The sequence below is a fragment of the Anomaloglossus baeobatrachus genome, chromosome 5 (assembly GCF_048569485.1).
Source record: "Anomaloglossus baeobatrachus isolate aAnoBae1 chromosome 5, aAnoBae1.hap1, whole genome shotgun sequence".
Lineage (NCBI taxonomy): Eukaryota > Metazoa > Chordata > Amphibia > Anura > Aromobatidae > Anomaloglossus > Anomaloglossus baeobatrachus.
The window spans coordinates 135,002,721-135,029,330 of record NC_134357.1 but is presented as its reverse complement, the minus strand read 5'-3'; the positions used below and the strand labels follow the sequence as shown (position 1 = coordinate 135,029,330).

The window sequence follows — 26,610 nt, the reverse complement described above, 5'->3', positions numbered from 1 at the left end:
CATCTGCTGAAGATAGGCCATCTTCCAGCAAAAGTAAGATGTCTAATACTTTCCGTGGACAATCAGATGTGCTCCCTTTTTTATGAACACGAACTGGAACAAAGGTAGATGATGGCCAAAAAAAGAAAATGCTTGAATGGATCTCAAGTGGTCCAACAAGTGCCCTCTCCGCCACCTCAACTACCGTATCCAAAAAACACCAGTCCTCGGAGTTTCATCCCAATCAAACTTGCCTTCTCCCAGCTCTCAAGTCTCCATCCGCCCTGCACAGTATGGTGGAACTGAGATGGCTGAGTCTGCAGAGCTGTTCAGTCACTCTATAGCCTGGGAATCAGAGGTCTGCTCCCAAGCTACAGTGAGTACAGACCAGGAAATGGTCTGCAGTGATGCCCAGAACTTTTGTGACTCAGATTCAGGCCTTGATGACCAAGTTTCTGAGCATAATGTTGACCCTTATTCACAAACTGAAACACCTGTTGTAATAGACAATGAGGAACATACTAATGACGATGAGACGCAGATACCAGATTGGGATGACAACTTAAATATTCGTTCAGGGCAGGAAGAGGCTCGGTCTGAGGGGGAGAGGAGTGCAAACACAACGCTTGATGAGGAAGTTCTAGATCCCACCTACTGTCAACCCGCAGTCAGGCACTCGAGATGGTCAACAGAGGCGGTGGAGGAGGATGCTACTGACGACGAAGTTACCTTGCGCCTTCCTGGACAGAGGAGGAGTACTGGTAGCACGTCTACAACTGCATCCTCAGCCACCACTTTGCCTCTGAGAACTAGTCGGGGGGGCTGAGCAGGTCGCATGCCCCCTAAGCCTTGCCTAACCTGGTCCTTCTTTGACCTTGCAAAGGATCGCCCAAATCATGTGATCTGTAAAATTTGTCGTGATTCTGTTAGTAGAGGCCAAAACCTCAGCAGTTTGACAACTTCTTCCATGAATCGTCACATGAATAAATATCATATGGCCCAGTGGGAAGCTCACTGTGCTGCAATGCGGCCTAGCGGAGCGAACCATCCACCGCCTGCCCCTTCCAGTGAATCCGCGCGCTCTTCATCTTTTAGGACTGTGGGGACAGCTGTCACACCTGGTTTTCCACACACAACTTCCACCACTGTAACCGCAACAGGCAGTTTGCTTGGTAGGTCGTCAGTTGGTTTGGAAGGGGAAACAAGTGTGTGTGTACAGCTCTCTCAGACATCGATAGCATCAACATTGGATGAAGGCAACATCATATCTACGCCTGCACTTTCCTCACAAACCTGCATTTTTCCAGGGACACCCTACTCACCACCATCTACACACAGCAGCCAGATCTCTGTCCCTCAGGTGTGGACAAATAAAAGGCCATTTCCATGACAAAGCTAAGAGGTTGACTTTATCCCTCCGTAAGCTCTTGGCTACCGAAATGCTGCCTTTCCGCCTGGTGGACACACGGATTTTAGTGACCTTATGTCTGTTGCTGTGCCCCAGTACCAGATGCCCAGTCACCACTACTTCTCTAAGAAAGGTGTGCCTGCGCTACACCAGCATGTCGCACACAACATCACCGCTTCCTTGAGAAACTCTGTGTGTGAACGGGTGCATTTCACCACCGATACTTGGACCAGTAAGCATGGACAGGGACGTTACATGTCGCTGACTGGGCACTGGGTAACTATGGTGATTGATAGTGAAGGGTCTGCTGCACAAGTCTTGCCGTCCCCACGACTTGGGCGTCAATCCTCCGTCTGTCTAAGTTCTTCCACTGCTTCTGCCTCCTCAACCTCGTCTGGGTCCTCCACCTCCGCCCCAAGCCTGCCTGGTCAGGCCACCAGCGGTGGAACTGCGCAGAAGGAATCACGCACCCCTCATTACTATGCTGGCAGCAGAGCGCAACGGCATCATGCGGTCTTTGTCTTGAAATGTCTTGGAACTAAGAGTCACACAGCGGCTGAGTTGTCGGCAGCTCTGGATACTGAGTTTGGTAAATGGTTGTCTCCACTCAACCTGAAGCCTGGTAAGGCCGTGTGCGACAATGCTGCAAACCTGGGTGCGGCCCTTCGCCTGGGCAATGTGACATATGTGCCTTGTATGGCTCACGTGTTGAACCTTGTTGTCCAGCACTTTTTAACACACTATCCTGGCCTAGATGGCCTTCTGAACAGGGCACGAAAACTGTCTGCTCACTTCCGCCGTTCAACCGTCGCAGCTGAGCAACTTGCATCGCTCCAGAAGTCTTTCGGCCTGCCGGTTCATCGGCTGAAATGCGATGTGCCGACACGCTGGAATTCGACTCTCCACATGTTACAGCGACTGTGGCAGCACCGCCGAGCCCTGGTGCAATACATCATGACGTATAGCCTGGGCCAACGAGATGCAGAGGTGGGGCAGATCACCCTGATGGAGTGGTCCCAGATCAAGGACCTATGCACCCTTCTGCACAGTTTCGACATGGCGACGAATATGTTTAGCGCTGACAATGCCATTTTCAGCATGACAATTCCAGTCATTTACATGCTGGAGCACACGCTAAACACTATTCGGAGTCAGGGGATGGGACAACAGGAAGGGGAGGAACTACAGGAGGATTCATATGCGCAAGGGACAACAACATCACCAAGGTCCAGACGTTCATCATCACCAAGGCGGCAGGCATGGGACCATGGGAGACAGGGATCAACAAGGGCGCATGGTAGCAGGCGAAATGTTGAGGAAGGTGCAGGAGAACATGAAGAAATGGATGACGAACTGTCCATGGACATGGAAGACTCAGCGGATGAGGGAGACCTTGGTCAAATTTTCAGTTGAAAGAGGTTGGGGGGAGATGTCAGAGGAAGAAAGAACGGTTAGCACCTCTATGCCACAAACACAGCGTGGACTTGGTCCGCATGGCTGCGCCAGACACATGAGCACTTTCTTGCTGCACTACCTCCAACATGACCCTCGTATTGTCAAAATTAGAAGTGATGATGAGTACTGGCTTGCCACACTATTAGATCCCCGGTACAAGTCCAAATTTTGTGACATAATTCCAGCCATAGAAAGGGACGCACGTATGCAGGAGTATCAGCAAAAGCTGTTACTCGATCTTAACTCGGCTTTTCCACCAAACAACTGTGGTGCACGGAGTGAATCTCCCAGTTGTAACTTGACAAACATGGGACGGTCTCGTCATCTTCAACAGTCTACCCATACCAGCAGCACCGTATCTGGTGCTGGTAACAGCAATTTTATTGAATCTTTTCATCATTTTTTTAGACCATCCTTTCCAAGGCCACCAGAGACAACAAGTCTGACACATAGTCAACGGCTGGAGCGGATGATACAGGAGTATCTCAAAATGAACATCGATGCCATGACATTGCAAATGGAGCCTTGCTCATTTTGGGCTTCAAATCTTGAAAAATGGCCAGAGCTCTCCACTTACGCCTTGGAGATCTTGTCATGTTCAGCTGCCAGTGTTGTCTCTGAATGTGTCTTCAGTGCTGCTGGGTGTGTGCTGACAGATAAGCGCACGCGTCTGTCCAGTGACAATGTGGACAGACTAACGTTCATCAAAATGAACAAGTCATGGATCCACAAGGAATTTACTACCCCTGTGTCATCCTGGGGAGAGTAAATGCTTGTGTATTTTGAATGTGCTTGATGCAAATCTACCTGTGAAGTGTACAACTGGGGCACAAGTGCTGCCACTGAAGGGGTGGGTGTCTGTGTGGCCCAATTTTTGGGAAAAAGGGAGACTCCGCTTGGAGTAACCCTTGCTTGCTGTGTTTTTAAAAAGGAGCCAAGATGAACAAGTCATGGTTCAGCAAAGACTTTGCTACCTACCCCGGTGCCATCCTGGGGACGGTTAAGGATGGCGTATTTTTGAATGTGCTTGATGCAAATCTACCTGTGAAGTGTACAACTGGGGCACAAGTGCTGCCACTGAAGGGGTGGGTATCTGTGTGGCCCAATTTTTGGAAAAAAGAGAGACTCCGCTTGGAGTAACCCTTGCTTGCAGTGTTTTTAAAAAGGAGCCAAGATGAACAAGTCATGGTTCAGCAAAGACTTTGCTACCTACCCCGGTGCCATCCTGGGGACGGTTAAGGATGGCGTATTTTTGAATGTGCTTGATGCAAATCTACCTGTGAAGTGTACAACTGGGGCACAAGTGCTGCCACTGAAGGGGTGGGTGTCTGTGTGGCCCAATTTTTGGAAAAAAGGGAGACTGCGCTTGGAGTCACCTTGCGGTGTTTTACATGATTTTAGAAGAGCATGCCATGGCTCTATAGTTTTCCTCATTATGCTGTTTTGTTTTCGCATAAGAATTTGTTCTTGTCACTTTCCCATGTGTTTGTGTTGTGTTGTGAGTTGTTTGTCACCTTTTGGACACCTTTGAGGGTGTTTTCCAGGTGCTTTTATGTGTTTGTGATTGCCTCCCATTGTTTCCTATGTGGTTCGAGCGGTTCGCCAAACCGAACGCGAACCAGACCTCGGTTCGGCGAACCGAGCTCGAGCCGAACCATGACCGGTTCGCTCATCTCTAGTGGTGAGTGCTCCGTCTCCTAAATAATCATTCTTAGCATCTGCATTAGGAATTAACTAGTATAGAAAACCTAATTTTCGTATTACCTATAGGGATCTCTGAAGTAATAGAGAGGCCATCTTTTCAGGATCCTCATATCTTGACTGTAGTGGAGAGAGCTGAAAAAGAGCTCCACTCGATCTGGAAGACCTGTCCTGAACTGGATTACACACACAATCCAATGATTGAATAGACAAGGTGTAATACTTAACGTTGCCTGTGAAGGCACTGCAGACAAATTGAATATTTACTACCGGATAGATTTCCCCCACAGAATGTTCTTGATTTCAGAGTGTCTCAGAAATGAGTCACTTTGTAAATAGTTTATTTTCAAGGAACCTTTAAGAAAAAAATCACATAGAACTGTATAAAAAAAAGAAAAAACATATCAATAGTGCCAAACCAGATGATGTATGCACAAACAGAATGTAGTAAACATTCCTCTTGAAGGCGGCCGCAGCTCAGGTGCAAGATGCTGATGTCACAGCCACTGCCACTCAACCCTCCAAGCTAGGGGCAGCTGCTCAGCAAAAAACTTGCACACTAATATGGCTGGCACTGGGAGGCCGTCATATAGATAAGTGTGATGCACAGTGTCTGAGCTGTAACCTATAGATGACGCCAGAAACCTAGGTAAGGCGGGCTATTCAGCACTATAATTGTGCATCTCACATGGATAAGTGAGATGCACAGTGTCTGAATTGTGGCCTATGAATGACGCAGAACACTAGGCCAGGCGGATCAGTTAGCACTACAAAAGTGCATCACACATGACAAGATCACCAATATAGCACCTAAAATCAAAAGGTCCACACACATCCTGCAAAAATGTATAAAATGTGCCATACCTCAATTGTGAGATATTGGTTGATATTTTGGCCCAAAATATGGAAGCTCGCAATCCACGTCACGGATTCTCACACTTGCGAGTCCCTACACTAATTGATGAAGAAAAAAATCACATAGCTTCCATATTTTGGAAATTTCCAAATTTTTTTATGAGTGAATTTCAAAGAACATATTTTTTAACCTATAACATGTAAACTAAGGTTAATAATATACGTAAATTAAAAAAAACTTCCTTTTGCTCAAATTTGTTGCCACAAAAATGAATATACCCCAAATAAAAAAAACTACTGGATTTATATGACAGCCATGATTTTTGAGGATAGCACCAAGCCTTATGGGCCTGGAATGAACAAATTGGTGACATAGTGCAATATCTATATTTTTCCATTCTTTAAGAACGACCTCTTTTAGAGCCTGGATGCTGTATGTAGAGTGATGCTCATCTTGTCTGTTCAGAATTCCCCATAGGTATTTCATTTGGGATTAAATAGGGAGACATACTTGGCCACTTAATCAATTTGCTCTACATAGAAAGAGAAGATGCGACCATCACTGCTAGCCCTTTGTAGATGTGCACTTTTCCGACATGGTATTATCCAAAACACATATCTGTGGCATTACTGAAGAAGAACAGGGTGAATGTGATTCAGTAACAAAGTATGTTTGTTGATCTGAATCCAACTGAAACACAGAAAATATAAGTACCCCTTTAAAAAATATTGTGATTGGTTCAGTATGACAATGTGGCCCTTGGGCTAAAATATTTTGTCCCCCCCCCCCCCCGCACTAAGATATGTCTGTGTTTTACTCACAAGTGGGGTAAGGATCTTTTCTAGAAAAATGGCTACAGGTGACAAAACCAAGTCAGTAGAAGCGACTATGGGTCTGCATATTGGTTGTAAAAGCTTTTGGTGAATTTTAGCAAGTATGTGAAAATCTCCAGTATGATAGGATTGGAATTAGACAGTAAGTTTCTTCTTTTTGTACCCTTTTGGTTGATATTCATCTAGGATGGTCTGTATCTCCCTTGTTACTTTGAATGTGGGAGCTCTCATTATAGGTGTGTAGGTGTTATGTTCCACAAGTCCAGAATACATTTTTTTCTGTGTAGTAAGTTTTGTCCATAAGAACAATGGCCCTTATCTGCAGGTTTTATGACCAAGTTTTTATTACAGATGAGTTTGTTGATTGCCAATTGCCTGTGAAGACACATATTTGTGTAGCCATAAACTTCATTTTTTAATGTCATCAAGTGTGTAGTTAACAACATCTCTTTCACCCAGGGATATTTAAGTTTCAATCAGATGATATATTTTTGGGGGATTGTAGTGATATGGTATTCATAGAGCCAACTTCTTTAAGGTAAACAGGTTTTGCCATCATCTGTGGATCTCATCGGAGGTGCCTCCATGAAAAATGTTTTTTTTTCATGTTTTGGGAGGATATGTTATATATTGTACAATACTTACCTAAGAGTGGGTCTGAACTTGTGAGTCTCCTGTCATCATGACTCCTGCCACCTCAGTGGGTCCTCTTTTATGGTATCATCCCTGTCAGTTGCCTAAAAAAAGTTTGGTTGATTGGGTCCATATTTCTGTATGATTCTATGGAGTGGGAGGATCTTCATCTTCTGGTTTATCCCGAGTTTAGCCACCTGTAGACATGCCCTTTCATGTAATCCTCCATGTCTCTGATGAATGCTTTCCTCTTTTATGTTTCTAACTTGGTTCTGAATTCTATGATGGGCTAGTTTAGATGGGATTTCAAGGTAGCCCATTCCTCTGTTTGTAAGAAGTGTATTAGTTGCTATTTGATGACAGTAATATAGTCTTTGGTAACTTTTTATGGTTTATTGTAGATGTTCTAAGGTAAGATAAGATCCATGGAACATTTGTTGAATATACTTATAAAATGAAGGTGCTTGGCCAATTTATGAGCGGTCACCAGCTGAAACAAGGCAACCTTTCTTCAATGGGACCTTAAACCTAATATTTTTAAAACATGCATCTTCCAGGTTAAAAGCTTACAATTTTAAAGAGTAGGTCCGATCCTGCACTAATTAAAAACAGTTTTATGTTGATGGGAGAAGTGCTTAGCCAAATATGGAGGCAGTCATCACCTACAACAGAATACTAAAAGAAGAAAAGCACACTATAGAGAAAAAAACATGGATCGCACATCCCAAAAAATACAATGATCTAAAGTAGTGATGAGCGAGTACTAAAAAGCTCGGGTGCTCGAAGCTCGGGCCGAGCCTCCCAAGATACTCGTGTACTCGGCCCGAGCACCGAGCCCAATGTTATCCTATGGGAGACCCGAGTATTTTTGTGAAATGACCCCCCGGCAGCATGGAGAAACCCTAAAAATGTCACAAAAGTCTCAGAAGAGTGCTCAAATGACATGGCATCAGCATGGGGAAGACCCCTTGAAGCATTTATCACTCAAAAGTCACAGATGTGAACAATTTTGTCCGAGTTTTACGCCATTTTTACGGACTCACCAGAAAACCTTCCAAAATGACACCAAAATGAATTTTCATGGCGGAAATGTTAAGGGCACATACCCAATAGTGAGATAGAGCTGGTGTATGTTACTTTTTGAGATTAATACATGAAAGATTTTACATGAAAACCTTGTGTGGCACTCCGATGTCCAAAACGCACGTTTTGTGCTTTTTACTAGCGATGTCGGTCATTTTTTTTTTTTTTATTCTATCTCCCTCAGTCCGTCGGTCTGTCTCTCTCTGTCTTGTCTGTCCCCCTCTCACAGTCTGTCGGTCAGTTCCCCCCCCTCTCTCTTACTTACCGTTCCCCGATCACTGCCGCGGCGCTGCACAGCTGTTCAAACTCCGGTGGCTTTTCCTCTTTTGAAAAAGCCGGCCGCTCATTAATCAATCTCCTATTCCCTGCTGTCCTGCTTTTCGGCGCCTATGATTGGTTGCAGTGAGACACGCTCCCACACTGAGTGACAGCTGTCTCACTGCAACCAATCACAGCAGCCGGTGTGTGTATACTGTGCAGTGAAATAAATAATTAAATAATTAAAAAAAACGGCATGCGGTCCCCCCAATTTTAATACCAGCCAGATAAAGCCATACGGCTGAAGGCTGGTATTCTCAGGATGGGGAGCTCCACGTTATGGGGAGCCCCCCACCCTAACAATATCAGTCAGCAGCCGCCCAGAATTGCCGCATACATTAGATGCGACAGTTCTGGGGCTGTACCCGGCTCTTCCCGATTTACCCTGGTGCGTTGGCAAATCGGGGTAATAAGGAGTTAATGGCAGCCCATAGCTGCCACTAAATCCTAGATTAATCATGTCAGGCGTCTCCCCGAGATTCCTTCCATGATTAATCTGTAAATTACAGTTAAAAAACACACACACCCGAAAAATCCTTTATTAGAAATAAAAAACACTAACAAAGTCCCTCATTACCAATTTATTAACCCCGACAAACCCTCCATGTCCGGCGTACTCCACAGTCCTCCAGCGTCGCGTCCAGCTCTGCTGCATGGAAGTGACAGGAGCTGCAGAAGACACCGCCGCTCCGGTCACCTCCACGCAGCTAATGAGATGAGTATAGCGATCAGCTGAGCTGTCACTGAGGTTACCTGGATCCAGCGGTGGATGCAGCGGTGGCCGCGGGTAACCTCAGTGACAGCTCAGCTGATCGCGCTACTCACCGCCGCTCCAGTCAGCTCCATGCACCAACTGAGGTGAGTAGAGCGATCAGCTGCTGTCACTGAGGTTAATCGCGGCACCGCTGGATCCAGCGGTGGCCGGGAGTTACCTGACTGACAGCAGCTGATCGCGCTATTCCCTTCATTAGCTGCGTGGAGGTGACCGGCGGCTTTTACTATTTTGAAAAAGCCGGCCGCTCATTAAACAATCTCCTATTCCCTGCTTTCCCCGCCCACCGGTGCCTATGATTGGTTGCAGTGAGACACGCCCCCACGCTGAGTGACAGGTGTCACACTGCACCCAATCACAGCAGCCGGTGGGCGTGTCTATACTGTGCAGTAAAATAAATTAATAAATAATTAAAAAAAAACGGCGTGCGGTCCCCCCCATTTTAATGCCAGCCAGATAAAGCCATACGGCTGAAGGCTGGTATTCTCAGGATGGGGAGCTCCACGTTATGGGGAGCCCCCCAGCCTAACAATATCAGTCAGCAGCCGCCCAGAATTGCCGCATACATTATATGCGACAGTTCTGGGGCTGTACCCGGCTCTTCCCGATTTGCCCTGGTGCTTTGGCAAATCGGGGTAATAAGGAGTTAATGGCAGCCCATAGCTGCCACTAAATCCTAGATTAATCATGTCAGGCGTCTATGAGACACCCTCCATGATTAATCTGTAAGTTACAGTAAATAAACACACACACCCGAAAAATCCTTTATTAGAAATAAAAAACACAAACATATACCCTGGTTCACCACTTTAATCAGCCCCAAAAAGCCCTCCATGTCCGGCGTCATCCAGGATGTTCCAGCGTCGCATCCTGCGCTGCTGCATAGAGGTGACCGGAGCTGCAGAAGACACCGCCGCTCCGGTCACTTCCACGCAGCAAATGAGGTGAGTAGCGCGATCAGCTGAGCTGTCACTGAGGTTACCCGCCGTCACTGGATCCAGTGACAGCGGGTAACCTCAGTGACAGCTCAGCTGATCGCACGGCTGTCTTCATTAGCTGCGTGGAGGTGACCGGAGCGGCGGTGTCTTCTGCAGCTCCTGTCACTTCCATGCAGCAGAGCTGGACGCGACGCCGGAGTCCGTGGAGTACGCCGGACATGGAGGGTTTGTCGGGGTTAATAAATTGGTAATGAGGGACTTTGTTAGTGTTTTTTATTTCTAATAAAGGATTTTTCGGATGTGTGTGTTTTTTAACTGTAATTTACAGATTAATCATGGAAGGAATCTCGGGGAGACGCCTGACATGATTAATCTAGGATTTAGTGGCAGCTATGGGCTGCCATTAACTCCTTATTACCCCGATTTGCCAACGCACCAGGGTAAATCGGGAAGAGCCGGGTACAGTCCCAGAACTGTCGCATATAATGTATGCGGCAATTCTGGGCAGCTGTTGGCTGATATTGTTAGGGTGGGGGGCTCCCCATAACGTGGAGCTCCCCATCCTGAGAATACCAGCCTTCAGCCGTATGGCTTTATCTGGCTGGTTTTAAAAATGGGGGGAACCGCACGCCGTTTTTTTTAATTATTTAATAAATAATTAAAATTAATAATTAAAATTAATAAATAATTAAAAAAAACGGCGTGCGGTTCCCCCCATTTTTAAAACCAGCCAGATAAAGCCATACGGCTGAAGGCTGGTATTCTCAGGATGGGGAGCTCCACGTTATGGGGAGCCCCCCACCCTAACAATATCAGCCAACAGCCGCCCAGAATTGCCGCATACATTATATGCGACAGTTCTGGGACTGTACCCGGCTCTTCCCGATTTGCCCTGGTGCGTTGGCAAATCGGGGTAATAAGGAGTTATTGGCAGCCCATAGCTGCCAATAAGTCCTAGATTAATCATGTCAGGCGTCTATGAGACACCCTCCATGATTAATCTGTAAGTTACAGTAAATAAACACACACACACCAGAAAAAATCCTTTATTAGAAATAAAAACACACACATATACCCTGGTTCACCACTTTAATCAGCCCGAAAAAGCCCTCCATGTCCGGCGTAATCCAGGATGATCCAGCGTCGCATCCAGCGCTGCTGCATGGAGGTGACCGGAGCTGCAGCAGACACAGCCGCTCCGGTCACCTCCACACAGCAAATGAACACAGCCGCGCGATCAGCTGCTGTCACTGAGGTTACCCGCGGCCACCGGTGGATGCAGCGGTGACAGCGGGTAACCTCAGTGACAGCAGCTGATCGCGCGGCTGTGTTCATTTGCTGTGTGGAGGTGACCGGAGCGGTGGTGTCTGCTGCAGCTCCGGTCACCTCCATGCAGCAGCGCTGGATGCGACGCTGGATCATCCTGGATTACGCCGGACAAGGAGGGCTTTTTCGGGCTGATTAAAGTGGTGAACCAGGGTATATGTGTGTGTTTTTATTTCTAATAAAGGATTTTTTCTGGTGTGTGTGTTTATTTACTGTAACTTACAGATTAATCATGGAAGGTGTCTCATAGACGCCTGACATGATTAATCTAGGACTTATTGGCAGCTATGGGCTGCCAATAACTCCTTATTACCCCGATTTGCCAACGCACCAGGGTAAATCGGGAAGAGCCGGGTACAGCCCCAGAACTGTCGCATATAATGTATGCGGCAATTCTGGCCAGCTGCTGACTGATATTGTTAGGGTGGGGGGCTCCCCATAACGTGGGGCTCCCCATCCTGAGAATACCAGCCTTCAGCTGTATGGCTTTATCTGGCTGGTATTAAAATTGGGGGGAACCGCACGCCGTTTTTTTAATTATTTATTTATTTATTTTACTGCACAGTATAGACACGCCCACCGGCTGCTGTGATTGGGTGCAGTGTGACACCTGTCACTCAGCGTGGGGGCGTGTCTCACTGCAACCAATCATAGGCGCCTGTGGGCGTGGAAAGCAGGGAATATGAGATGGCTGTGTACAGAGCACAGCGCGCCGGCCGGTATAAAGGCTCGGTCACGCTGTGCAGGCCGGCCAATCACTGCAATTCCACAACTAACAGGGCTGTGGCATTGCAGTGGTCTGCCAGCCAATCCCTGCATGAGGGCTGGCTCTCAAAAGAGCGCCAACATGCAGGGATGAAGACCACGAGTAAAGCACGAGTATTGCAAAATTACTCGGTACCCGCCGAGCAGCCCGAGTACAGTGATACTCGTGCGAGTACCGAGTAGTTACAAGCATGCTCGCTCATCACTAATCTAAAGCCGTTAGGCAAAAAATTAAATAGAACAAGAGGTTCTTTGTTACTATTCTGTTCAGACTGTATTAAGACCACTGCCACGTCACGGCGAACCTCTGAGTGGGTCCCTAATCTAAACCTCATAGTGCGGCACTGCACTAACCACTGCTACAGCGATAAAGCGCCAGCAGGGCAGGTGACCTGGTGCCTCACAGCGCCCATGCTGCAAGGCAAAGCCCCCAAGGCTCCAGGCCCTACCGCCCCACTGACACGAACCACCAATACAACAGTGTCCATCACACAGTACCAGCACCCAGTGAGAGGAGCTGCGCACTCACCTCCCACTGGCTCCCATATGTGAACTGGGAGCAAAAAAAGGCTGACCCCTCTTGCAGTCACCTGCTGATTAAAATAAAAAAAAAATAAAAACTGACAGACACCACCTAACATAATAATGCAAGAGTTAACATGTAGTAATGTCTAATGTAGAATTTTTTTTTTAAGTAGTTGATGCAGTGAAAGATAAAAAACGGTGGAATGCTCACATCCAGCCCCCCATAAATTCCAGTGCAAGCCGCTCCAGGGCTGGCTCTGAAAATGATTCCTGCTCTTTTTGGAAGTTCAATGACCACTGGAGCCTGTGATTGGCTGCATCGGTGATCAATTACATCTGATGATACGCTCTCCTACTAACCTGACTGCTGTAGCCAATCATAGTCTTCAGGGGTCCTTACACATTCGAACAGAGCAGCAGGCATCACTTCTGGAGCCAATGGACATCTCTGGAAAAGCCTGCTCAGGATCCTTGGGGTCACTTGGAGTATGCTATTGTTTTTTATTTCAAGCGTATCCATGCCTTAAAAAAACATTTATTTTCTATATCGGACAACCCCCTTAGTTGTGACGGGATTCAAGTCACTACATTCACATCTACATACATGTGTGTGTCCTGATGTGACCTCTCTCTGCTGTATGTATCTCAATGGAAAAACTTAATTTATATAAACAATTTAAAAAAATAACTACAGTCTATTGTGTCACTAAAATCATGGTTGCAACCTTGTATAAGGATGGGCATGACATTGCTTCAGAACTAATTATTTGTCATCTGAATGAGCTTGTTATTATCAACTAGATTTAATTTATCCCATTGGTTCCTTTATAAATTCGGCAATCAATGGCTAACACAGTAAATTTTTAGTTTGGAGACTTGTACCTATTAATACTCAAGTTAGCGTTATCTCAGTGCTTGGTTTTCCTACCCAACAGATAAACGTCTCTCCTTCCTAAGCTTCACTGTGTTTGGTTTCTGTGCTTTCCTTGATTTACTAATGAGAAACAACCTGAAAAAAGGTTCTTTTCATATATTTCTGCGGAACAGGTAAGGTGAAATAGTCATTTCCTTCAGGCCTATTTACACAGGTTGTGAGATACTTATCCATTATCTCACCGGATTCGTCTAACAGAGGGCGATTGTCTTGTTGCTTTATATTACAGCACTTCGGATGTGACAAGGAAATTGGCTCTCTGAAAGAAGAGGATAAGTGTGGGGTTTGCGGAGGTGATAATTCTCATTGTCGAACTGTGAAGGGAACATTAGTCAAATCACCAAAACAGCCTGGTAAGAAAATGTAATCAGTAGTTTTCTGTCTTTGTAAAGGCAGATTGTAGGGGCACAAAGAAAAAAATGTTTCAGGGAAAGATATACCATTGGTGAAACTTGTTCACGCAAACAGGGACCTAAAATGTAATGGAGCCCACATCTACCTCCAAAGTAAGTAGAATTGTGCATTATGATAAACTATTGGACTGGACCATATACTCTTCTTGCACAAGGGTTCAGCAGCCTTTAGCCTCAGCCTCAGAAAGAGAGCCAAGTACTTGAGCATGCTCACTAGCCGCTTCTCCACACTGAAACGTGGAGAACAGGGCAGCCGGCTGGACAACCCGAGGAACGACCAGAAATGGAGGGCAGCGCTTGGGCGGAACAGAAATCGGCGGTGCTGATTTGTAACATATATATATATATATATATATACTGCTCAAAAAAATCAAGGGAACAATAAATAACCATTTTGTTGCTTAAGCGTTCCCTTTATTTTTTTGAGCAGTATATATTGTAGGGATTCATTCAAGCTCTTTAGTAGCGGGTATCGCATACATAGGCAGTGTCTCTGATCCAACAAGAGGAGGTTTATTAACGTCATAAACTCCCAAAGGATTCCAAACAAAGAAAAAAGCCTGTTCTCCGGCCAAATGGTATAACATAAAATGAGCAGTTTCATAGATGTACGGGCTCATTCGTCTTTTCACTTTCACTCACAGACTCAAGTTCATGAGGTGTTTTCACCTCTACTCCCAGACAGCAAATGAGATAGGTTAACTCCCATTTATCATTTGTTACAAATGGAGGTAAAGGGATGGCAAGTCCCACCTGGCTCTAGTGGAACCTGTACCCAAAATATTCGGGTCCATTAAAAATCACCTGTCAGCAATATATGTGATGGACCCTGCTTCTCCAGGTCTTACATCACTGAGGCTTGCCACCTTATTATATATATATATATATATATATATATATATATATATATATATATATATATATATATATATATATATATATATTCTTTAGTTATCCCAGAAAATCAAATGATGCTCTCATGCCCATGTTTGACAATAGGGAAGGTGTTTTCAGGGTGATTGTCGTTTCTCGATCCAGTGACCTCTGGTTGTGTGGTCAGTTTCCCTCTCTGTTGGACCACAGCCTGTTTTGTCTTTGTACTATTGCTGATGATTCTCTAGTCTTTCCTTTTTACTTCTATTTAGGTGTGTTTACTTTCTTATTTGGTTTGCCCTATCACATCTTAGGAGGGGCTATTTATACTCATCATGCAAATCCATTAATTGCTGGCTATATTCCTGGCTAAATGAATGTTTGGTGTCCCAGCTTTTCCTAGGGATAATTTTGCTGAATGACTGTTGCTTTTTCCTGCGGTTTGTGTGTTTCCCTTCCCAGCATTCTTCCCTTTCTGTAACATTTGGGGGGTTTCCATGCATTACGTAAGTCTTTTCAGTTTCCTCCCTTTTCCTTGTACAACTGTGTTCACATGTATTTAGCTGTGTGCCTCACCCTCTTCCTGTGCGCACTTCATTTATGTTAATTGTTGTTTAGTGTAACACTTTGTTTATAGTTGAGGGTACAGTTAATGCCCCTCAGGGTCAGCCGACGATGACTGGTGACGCCATTTCATAATCTTAGGGTGCTAACCTACACTCTCAAATCTCGGGCTTCTTCTAGTGTGGCTAGGGACCTGTTTATTACAGGTATTACATATTTCCTGGTTTGTTCATCCCTGAATGTGGGAAGGTTCAGTCATTATAGTGATGTGCAGTGTTAGCTTACTGTCACATGTAATGTTTTGTAGTTAGCCGAAAAAGTTCTACTTTGGTCTCATATATAACCAGAGCACCTTCTTCCAAATGCTATCTGTGTCCTCTACATGGCTTTTTGCAAACTTTAAATGTGACTTCTCATGGCTTACTCTTGAAAATGACTTTCTACTTTCCACTTTTCCATAAAGACTAGATTTGTAGAGTATATGACTAATAGTTGTCCTGGGCACTCATTCTCCCATCTGAGCTTCAGGGTGACCATAGACTTCTTAAGGGTGCTTTACACGCTGCGACATTGCTAGTGATTGCTAGAGATGTCGCGAGTGTTAGCACCCGCCCCCGTCGTTGGTGCGATATGTGGTGATTGATGAACATTATCGCTACGGCAGCGTCACACGCACGTACCTGCTGTGCGACGTCGCTGGAGACACCGAACAATTCCTCCTTCAAGGGGGAGGTGCGTTCGGCGTCACAGCAACATCACAGCAGCGTCACTAAGCGGCCGCCCAATAGCAGAGGAAGAGAGGAGATGAGTGGACGGCAGGTAAGGAGATGTTCGTCGTTCCTGCGGTGTCACACGTAGCGATGTGTGGTGCGGAACGACGAACAACCTCGCTACTGACCAGACAATGATTTTTGGTAAATGAATGATGTGTTACAGACCAACGATTTTTAACTTGCGATCGTTTAAGGTCGCTCATAGGTGTCACATGCTGCGAGGTCGCTAACGACGCCGGATGTGCGTCACAAACACCGTGACCCCGATGATATATCGTTAGCGATGTCACAGCGTGTAAAGTACCCTTTAGTTACTTCTCTCATTAGTGCTCTCCTTGATTGGTATGTCAGTTTAGGTTGAACATAGATGTCAATCTCAGGCCCGCAGACTACATCTGGACTGCAGTGTAATTATATTTGGCACAGAAGAAAATACCAAATCTCTACTGGATCTGGCCCATCGGTGGACAGCGAATGTACCGCTAATAGTACAAATCCCGAGTTTCTGAACTGGTACCACTCCCCAAGGCTGTTTACAACTCGCCCCATAGTAATGCTATGATGCACTTCCTGATCGGCAAACACCTGGGACGGATGTTTTCTCCTCTTCTCCCTACATGATCGGACACTATCCTTGTGCTTTCCAAATATCTGAAGGAATAGTACTTACTATCCTCTATCTCCTCCATAAGCTGGACATAGGTACTATATTAAACCAATGCCATCATGCCATGATTTATGTTATTGCTCTACTTGCTCATGTTATGTAATCTCTATTTAGTTATTTTTTTGTTCATTATTATCCTTTCCCTATGTATTGAGACCTTACCCTTTTGTTCTCTCCCTACCATCTTCACTCTGCTAATATTATTGATTCGGTGCTGTTTATGCACTGCAGATGTTGTCTAGTTCCACATATTTCAGATTCCCTTTGCATTCCCCTGTATACTGCACTGCCAGTGATGCCAGGTATCTGGCGTGGACCAGTGTGCATCAAAGTAGATCAGAGTATAGCAAACTGACCTTGAATGAATGTTTCTTTATGCATTTTTTCTTGCTGCTCCAAGCCATGAACTTAAATAGTTGAATTTTCATTGTAGAAAATTATTATTATTATTATTATTATTATTATTATTATTCTTAGCTTGTGAAAAAAAGGTTACATTAAAATCGAATTAAGAAGGCTACAAACAAAAGAAAGAAGCATAAGATTTATTTTTTATTAAGAAATTAATGCCACAGATGTGCCTTTTATTTGACATTTTATTTCATAAGGTTTCATAGTATGAAGCTTTGCTTTTTCCAGATTCAATGTTTAGGAAAAACTTAAATTTATTTCCATATGAAAGGGTTCATCGTTATATTTGATGAGAAGGAAAAACTCCCTCCCTATTTTTTCAATAAATATCAAATTTGGCCCTCGACTTTGTACAAGATTTTAATTTTTACACACAGTGTTTTATTTTGACATCCCTGAGGTGGACAGTCAGGTCTTGGTAGGTTTGCAGTTTTGCTATACTCCAACTATTTTTGGATCATGGATTGAATAGTGCTCTGTTAAATGTTCACACTTTGGGACATTTTTTTTTTCTAGAACCTAACCCTGCTTACTCTTCTCTACAACTTCATCCCTGACCTGTATGGTGTGTTCCTTGGTTTTCATGATGCTGTTTGATCCCTATTATTCTCAAACCTCTGAGACCTTCAAAGAACAGCTGTAGTTACACTGAGAATAAATTACACAGATAGACTCAATTTACTAATTAGGTGACTTATGGAAGTAATTGGCCATTCGGGACTTTATTTAGAGGTATCAGACTAAAAGGGGCTGAAAACTAGGGATGAGCGAATGTATTCGCCACTATTCGGAATCCGACGGATAATGGGGTATTCGAGGTATTCGCTATCCGACGGCTAATATGGCATTCGCTTCGATACTTTCATTTTCATTTCTGACTTCCTGGCACCTGTTTTCCAACCAATTAACACATCTGATGTTGCTTGCCCTCACAGTAACGCCGCAGCCTTCTTTTTTGTGGTGTTACTGTGATTGGGCGTTATAGGGGCTATATAAGCCTGCGACCATTTTGTGAACTTGCAGTGAAAGGGAGCTGGCGGTGTACATAGACTGTATTGTGTGCAGGAGAGCGTTCTTAGATCCAACTAATAAATAATTCTTGTAAGGGCTGAACACAGTGTCCAGTAGCTGCTAGCAGCTCCATAAATTGCTTTTTTGACAAACAGAACGCAGATCTTTCGGTTTCTCTGTATGTTGGTCTATCCCTCTCCCCCCTCTCTCATACTCACCGATCACTGACCGATCACCGGCGCAGCGCTGCACAGCTGTCACACTGCTCCGGCGGCTTCTCCAGCTTTTGAAAATGCCGGCCGCTCATTATTCCATCTCGTATTCCATGCTTCCCCCGCCCACCGGCACCTATGATTGGTTGCATTCAGATGCGTCCCCATGCTGAGTGACAGCTGTCTCACAGCAGCCAATTTCAGCCGCCGGTGGGCGGGTCTATGTAGTGTAGTAAAATAAATAAATAAATTAAAAAAACGGCGTGCGGTCCCCCCAAATTTTGAAACCAGCCAAGATAAAGCCCCACGGCTGAAGGCTGGTATTGTCAGGATGGGAAGCCCCACATTATGGGGAGCCTACCAGCCTAAAAATATCAGCCAGCAGCTGCCCGGAATTGCCACATCCATTAGATTTGACAGTCCCGGGACTCTACCCGTCTCATCCAGAATTGCCCTGCTGCAGTAGCAATCGGGGTGATAATGAGTTAATGGCAGCCCATAGCTGCCACTAAATCCTAGGTTAATCACGGCAATCGTCTATGAGACACCCCCAATGACTAACCTGTAAGTGAAAGTAAATAAACACATACACCTGAAAAAATCCTTTATTTGGAATAAAAGACAAAAAAACCCCACCCTCTTTCACCACTTTATTAAAATCCCCAAATACCTCTCCAGGTCTGGCGTAATTCTCACGAGGTCCCGCGACGCATCCAGCTCTGCTACATGAAGCTGACAGGAGTGGCCGTGGAACACCGCCGCTCTCTGTCAGCTCCACGCAGCAACTGAAGTGAGCTGCAAAATCAGTGGTGACTAGAGTTGAGCGCGGTTCGCGGTTCGAGGTTCTCCAGTTCGCGGCTCGAGGGATTTTGGGGGCTGTTCTAGATCGAACTAGAACTCGAGCTTTTTGCTAAAGCTCGATAGTTCTAGATACGTTCGAGAACGGTTCTAGCAGCAAAAAGACAAGCTAATTATTAGCTGGCTTTCCGCTGAAATAGTGTAAGTCACTCTGTGACTCACACTATTATGCTATTATGAAATTTCAGTGTATAGTGTGCGGGAACAGCGCATTCAGATCACTGCTGTTTGGATAATGGTGATCGCCATTTTTTTTTTTTCCTTGTCTTCCTTCCCTAAGCGCGCGCGTGTAGTGGGGCGTGCCAGCATGTCAGCCAACCCCAGACACACACACAGCTAAGTGGACTTTTAGCCAGAGAAGCAACGGCATGTGTGATAGGATGTCCATGTCACATGTCCCTGCATTATAAAAACGGACATTTTCCTCCAGCACGCCATTATCTGCCTTCTGCGTCTTGGTGTCAGTCACCGCTGGCATAGCTCCTGTCTCCGATACTGCTGTGTACGCTCTATACACAGCGCTATACAGAATAGGGATAGAAGTTTCTTTCAGCCCTTGTAAGGGCTAATACCGGCAGGGTCAGAGCCATAGGTGACAGTCAGGTCCGTGAAAACAGATTTTAACATCTACACAAGATGACAGCGTCTGTGTAGCTAAGGTCAGGGATTTCCTCGCTGCATTTCCCCAATAGGAGGGATAGAAAGGGAGGCTTCCTTTCCTCTACCCAGACCCACAACCCTGCCACTGTACCCTCCTGCCCTTTGCACCCTCACACTCATTGTTACTAAGCCATTATACTAGCAAACACTGAGGAAACTTAGTGGCATCCTAAAAGTGGCTGTTGGACTTCATTATTGTCCCACTAGTGCAAAGATATTTGCAGCATGTCTGCCTGCATTGCACACTCAAACTCATTGTTACTAAGCCATTATACTAGCAAACACTGAGGAAACTTAGTGGCATCCTAAAAGTGGCTGTTGGACTTCATTATTGTCCCACTAGTGCAAAGATATTTGCAGCATGTCTGCCTGCATTGCACACTCAAACTCATTGTTACTAAGCCATTATACTAGCAAACACTGAGGAAACTTAGTGGCATCCTAAAAGTGGCTGTTGGACTTCATTATTGTCCCACTAGTGCAAAGATATTTGCAGCACGTCTGCCTGCATTGCACACTCAAGCTCATTGTTACCAAGCCATTATACTAGCAAACACTGAGGAAACTTAGTGGCATCCTAAAAGTGGCTGTTGGACTTCATTATTGTCCCACTAGTGCAAAGATATTTGCAGCACGTCTGCCTGCATTGCACACTCAAGCTCATTATTACTAAGCCATTATACTAGCAAACACTGAGGAAACTTAGTGGCATCCTAAAAGTGGCTGTTGGACTTCATTATTGTCCCACTAGTGCAAAGATATTTGCAGCACGTCTGCCTGCATTGCACACTCAAACTCATTGTTACTAAGCCATTATACTAGCAAACTATGCTGCTAGTTTAAGGGCCGTAGTTGCATTGTCAGGGATAATTATTGTTGTTTATTCTGCTGTTAATAAAGCTAGACCACCGCTGAAATCTACACCACCTCTCAATTTTTACTACCACATTTTAAGTGCACAATCTTGTCGCAATCAAAATGAGTGGCAAAATGACAGATGCTGGTGGAAAGGGGAAGAAGCATGTTGGAAAAGGAAAAAAAGGGTTTGTCCATGGGGAAGGTGGCAAAGCTTTATTAACATCTGCTGAAGATAGACCATCTTCCAGCAAAAGTAAGATGTCTACTACTTACCGTGGACAATCAGATGTGCTCCCTTTTTTACGGACACGAACAACTGGAATAAAGGTAGATGATGGCCAAAAAAGGAAAATGCTTGAATGGATCTCAAGTGGTCCAACAAGTGCCCTCTCCGCCACCTCAACTACCGCATCCAAAAACACCAGTCCTCTGAGTTGTCAGCCCATTCACACTTGCATTCTCCCAGCTCTGAAGTCTCCATCCGCCCTGCACAGTATGGTGGAACTGAGATGGCTGAGTCTGCAGAGCTGTTCAGTCACACTATAGCCTGGGAATCAGAAGTCTTCTCCCAAGCTACAGTGAGTACAGACCAGGAAATGGTCTGCAGTGATGCCCAGAACCTTTGTGACTCTGATTCAGGCCGTGAGGACCAAGTTTCTGAGCATAATGTTGACCCTTTTTCACAAACTGTAACACCTGTTGTTATAGACAATGAGGAACATACTGATGACGATGAGACGCAGATACCAGATTGGGATGACAACTTAAATATTCGGTCAGGGCAAGAAGAGGCTCGGTTTGAGGGTGAGAGGAGTGCAAACACAACAATTGATGAGGAAGTTCTAGATCCCACCTACTGTCAACCCACAGTCAGGCACTCGAGGAGGTCAACAGAGGCGGTGGAGGAGGATGCAACCGACGACGAAGTTACCTTGCGCCTTCCTGGACAGAGTCGGAGCACTGGTAGCACGTCTACAACTGCATCCTCAGCCACCACTCTGCCTCTGAGCACTAGTCGGGGGGCTTAACAGGTCGCATGCCCTCTAAGCCTTGCCTAGCCTGGTCCTTTTTTGACATAGCAAAAGATCAGCCAAATTATGTGATCTGCAAAATTTGTCGTGATTCTGTTAGTAGAGGGCAAAACCTCAGCAGTTTGACAACTTCTTCCATGAATCGTCACATGAATAAATATCATATGTCCCAGTAGGAAGCTCACCGTACTGCAATGCGGCCTAGCGGGGCGAACCATCCACCGCCTGCCCCTTCCAGTGCATCCGCGCACTCTTCATCTTCTAGGACTGTGGGGACAGCTGTCACACCTGGTTTTCCACGCACAACTTCCACCACTGTAACCGCAACAGGCAGTTTGCTTGGTAGGTCATCAGTTGGTTTGGAAGGGGAAACAAGTGCGTGTGTACAGCTCTCTCAGACATCGATAGCACCAACGTTGGATGAAGGCAACATCATGTCTACGCCTGCACTTTCCTCACAAACCTGCATTTTTCCAGGGACACCCTACTCAACACCGTCTACACACAGCAGCCAGATCTCTGTCCCTCAGATGTGGACAAATAAAAGGCCATTTCCTGCGATCCATGACAAAGCTAAGAGGTTGACTTTATCCCTCTGTAAGCTCTTGGCTACCGAAATGCTGCCTTTCCGCCTGGTGGACACACAGGATTTTAGAGACCTTATGTCTGTTGCTGTGCCCCTGTACCAGATGCCCAGTCGCCACTATTTCTCTAAGAAAGGTGTGCCCGCGCTACACCAGCATGTCGCACACAACATCACCGCTTCCTTGAGAAACTCTGTGTGTGAACGGGTGCATTTCACCACCGATACTTGGACCAGTAAGCATGGACAGGGACGTTACATGTCGCTGACTGGGCACTGGGTAACTATGGTGATAGATAGTGAAGGGTCTGCTGCACAAGTCTTGCCGTCCCCACGACTTGTGTGTCAATCCTCTTTCTGTCCAAATTCCGCCACTGCTTCTGCCTCCTCCACCTCATCTGGGTCCTCCACCTCCGCCCCAAGCCTGCCTGGTCAGGCCACCAGCGTTCTCACTGCACAGAAGGAATCATGCACCCCTCATTACTATGCTGGCAGCAGAGCGCAACGGCACACGCTAAACACTATTCGGAGTCAGGGGGTGGGACAACAGGAAGGGGAGGAACTACAGGAGGATTGTTATGGGGGGCTGTCTGATAATAAAACCTAAAGGAATATCAGACAGTCAGGGTCCACTGTGCAAAGACTCTGCTGCAGACTATGGCAGAGTGCAATACCTCTGTTAAACTCACAAAGGAATATAATTAGTAAATAAGGCAATTCCTCCCTTACTTGGAGGGTGTGTGGAATGGTCTCTGTTAATGATCACAGAGACAAAAGCAGTGAGTGTGAAATAGCACCTACCTAGGTCCATTCCTCTAGTGGTGCAAAAGAGACGGACAGCAGCGTAAGCCGCACAAAGCTCCTACGTGCGTTCGCTCCACTAGTGTGCGAGGACACGAACCACTAGATATGGCACCTGCCTAGGTCCGCTCTTCTAGTGGTGCAAAAGAGACAGACAGCAGCATAAGCCGCACAAAGCTCCTACCTCTGTTCGCTCCCCTAGTGCGCGAGGATACGAACAACTGCCAGACGCAGTATAAGGAACGTTACCCTAGTGGCAACGTCCACCTACGAGTAGAATCACAAGGCCCAGCTGGACCATGTGCCTCAGGCACCTGCCTATGTCCGCTCCACTAAGAGGTAAGGATACGGACTGCAGCCGAAGCTGTAAGGTATAAGAACGCTACCCTGCCGGTAGCGCTCACCTAACATAGACAGAGAGATGCCTAGAGGGACGTGCACAGGGCGTCTACCCTCATGCATGAACCAAGAGGACTGAGCGCTGGGCGGCGTGCGTCAGGGTCTTATATAGACTCTGTGCCTCATCCAAGATGGAGGACACCAGAGCCAATCCGCTGCCAGAATGACAGCAATGACGTCACGCTGGCTTATCACCGAGCAAAGCGTCACAAGCACATGACCAGCGACCAATCGGCATGGAAGGTGTCAGAGACATGTGACCACGTGTCACAAGCACATGACCAGAGGACAATCAGCTTAGAAGGATGTGCAATGGCTCCAAGATAGGACTTAGTCTCCAGCGCTTGCACATGTGCAGTAGCAAGAAATCCGGACATAGTCTCCAGAGCCACAGCAACCGTAACAAGGATTCATATGCGCAAGACACAACAACATCACTAAGGTCCAGACGTTCGTCATCACCAAGGCGGCAGGCATGGGACCATAGGGGACAGGGATAAACAAGGGCGCATGGTAGCAGGCGAAATGTTGAGGAAGGTGCAGGAGAACATGAAGAAATGGAGGACGAACTGTCCATGGAAGACTCAGCGGATGAGGGAGACCTTGGTCAAATTTCAGTTGAAAGAGGTTGGGGGGAGATGTCAGAGGACGGTTAGCACCTCTATGCCACAAACACAGCGTGGACTTGGTCCGCATGGCTGCGCAAGACACATAAGCGCCTTCTTGCTGCACTACCTCCAACATGACCCTCGTATTGTCAAAATTAGAAGTGATGATGACTACTGGCTTGCCACACTATTAGATCCCCGGTACAAGTCCAAATTTTGTGACATAATTCCAGCCATAGAAAGGGACGCACGTATGCAGGAGTATCAGCAGAAACTGTTACTCGATCTTAGCTCGGCTTTTCCACCAAACAACCGTGCAGGTGCAGGGAGTGAATCTCCCACTTGTAACTTGACAAACATGGGACGGTCTCGTCATCTTCAACAGTCTACCCGTACCAGTAGCACCGTATCTGGTGCTGGTAACAGCAATTTTATTGAATCTTTTCATAATTTTTTTAGACCGTCCTTTGCAAGGCCACCAGAGACAACAAGTCTGACACATAGTCAACGGCTGGAGAGGATGATACAGGAGTATCTCCAAATGAACATCGATGCCATGACTTTGCAAATGGAGCCTTGCTCATTTTGGGCTTCAAATCTTGAAAAATGGCCAGAGCTCTCAACTTACGCCTTGGAGATTTTGCCGTGTCCAGCTGCCAGCGTTGTCTCTGAACGTGTCTTCAGTGCTGCTGGGTGTGTGCTGACAGATAAGCGCACGCGTCTGTCCAGTGACAATGTGGACAGACTAACGTTCATCAAAATGAACAAGTCATGGATCCACAAGGAATTTACTACCCCTGTGTCATCCTGGGGAGAGTAAATGCTTGTGGATTTGGAATGTGCTTGATGCAAATCAAAACATCCTGTTTGCAACTAGGGCACAAGTGCTGCCACTGATGGGGTGTCTGTGTGGCCCAATTTTTGGAAAAAAGGGAGACTCCGCTTGGAGTCACCTTGCGGTGTTTTACATGATTTTAGAAGGACGTGCCATGCCTATATCTGTGTCTCCTCTTTTTCCTTGTCCTGCTCTTTTGTTTTCGCATGAGTATATGTCCTTGTCACTTTCCCATGTGTTTGTGTTGTGAGTTGTTTGTCACATTTTGGACACCTTTGAGGGTGTTTTCTAGGTGTTTTTATGTGTTTGTGATTGCCTCCCATTGTTTCCTATGCGGTTCGAGTTCGGTTCGTCGAACGTTCGCCGAACCGAACTTGAACGGGACCCCCCCGATTGACGAACCGAACTCGAGCCGAACCACGTCCGGTTCGCTCATCTCTAGTGGTGACGTCACTCATGTGACCCGTGGCTACCGCTCTCAGGTGGAGGACTGCTGCTGGCCGCGGGTTACTTGAGTGATGGCACCGCTGATTGCGCGGCTCACTTCAGTGACAATTGGGAGTGACATTATTTGAAGCCCGCATCACCAACAAAGCATCTGGGACACCCACCGCACCGCCTGCAGCATTTCCCTATTCCACGCAGCCAGTACGGCGCCCACAGCCAGCACAGCCCCCACAGCCAGCACAGCCCCATAGCCAGCACAGCGCCCACAGCCAGCACAGCGCCTGCAGCCAGCACAGTGCCCGCAGCCTGCACAGCCCTTATCTAGCACAGCCCCCGTCACCAGCACAGCGCCCACTGTAAGCACAGCGCCTGCAGCCAGCACAGGCCCTGAAGCCAGATAGCGCCCATTCTCCTCCCGGTAAGCTACATTCGGATTATAAGATGCACAACTTATTTTACTCCCACATTTTTGGGAGGATAAGTGCATCTTATAATCAGAAACATACGGTATGTATCCCTATAAATGAAATCCACTTGACTTGAGAAGATTCATAATACAGCCGTCAGCCCGTATCTAAATACCATGGACTATATAAAGTGACTTCTTGGCACTGCCTGGACACTAAACACATGGGGCAAATGCTACGGTTACCAGATCCTAGCTATGCCTCAGTGATGGGAATGTGTTATCAGAAAAGGAGTGTATAAATACATTTTTGGTGTGAAACATACTTTTTTTTTTAAAAAGGTTTAGTAATGTTTCATTTTGATTTTTCAGTTACATTAAAAATGATCCGAAAAGCTTGCCAATTTTTCCTCTGGCTATTAAACCTTAGATTTGGCTCACACTTGCTAGAGATAATTTTTGAGTAGTTATTACATTATCTCATTAGTAGTGATGAGCGAGTACTAAAAAGCTCGGGTGCTCGAAGCTCGGGCCGAGCCTCCCAAGATACTCGTGTACTCGGCCCGAGCAACGAGCCCAATGTTATCCTATGGGAGACCCGAGTATTTTTGTGAAATGACCTCCCGGCAGCATGGAGAAACCCTAAAAATGTCACAAAAGTCTCAGAAGAGTGC

General features: G+C 46.1%; 1 protein-coding gene across 1 annotated transcript in view; it reads left to right on the top strand.

Moving 5' to 3' along the window:
- The window catches only part of ADAMTS14 (ADAM metallopeptidase with thrombospondin type 1 motif 14), a 305,508-nt gene that overhangs the window by 227,569 nt on the left and 51,329 nt on the right, over positions 1 to 26,610 (top strand). The window contains exon 14 of the mRNA XM_075347232.1: positions 13,756 to 13,879. Coding sequence (XP_075203347.1) covers positions 13,756 to 13,879 — 124 coding nt within the window. The remainder of the gene's footprint in view (positions 1 to 13,755; positions 13,880 to 26,610) is intronic.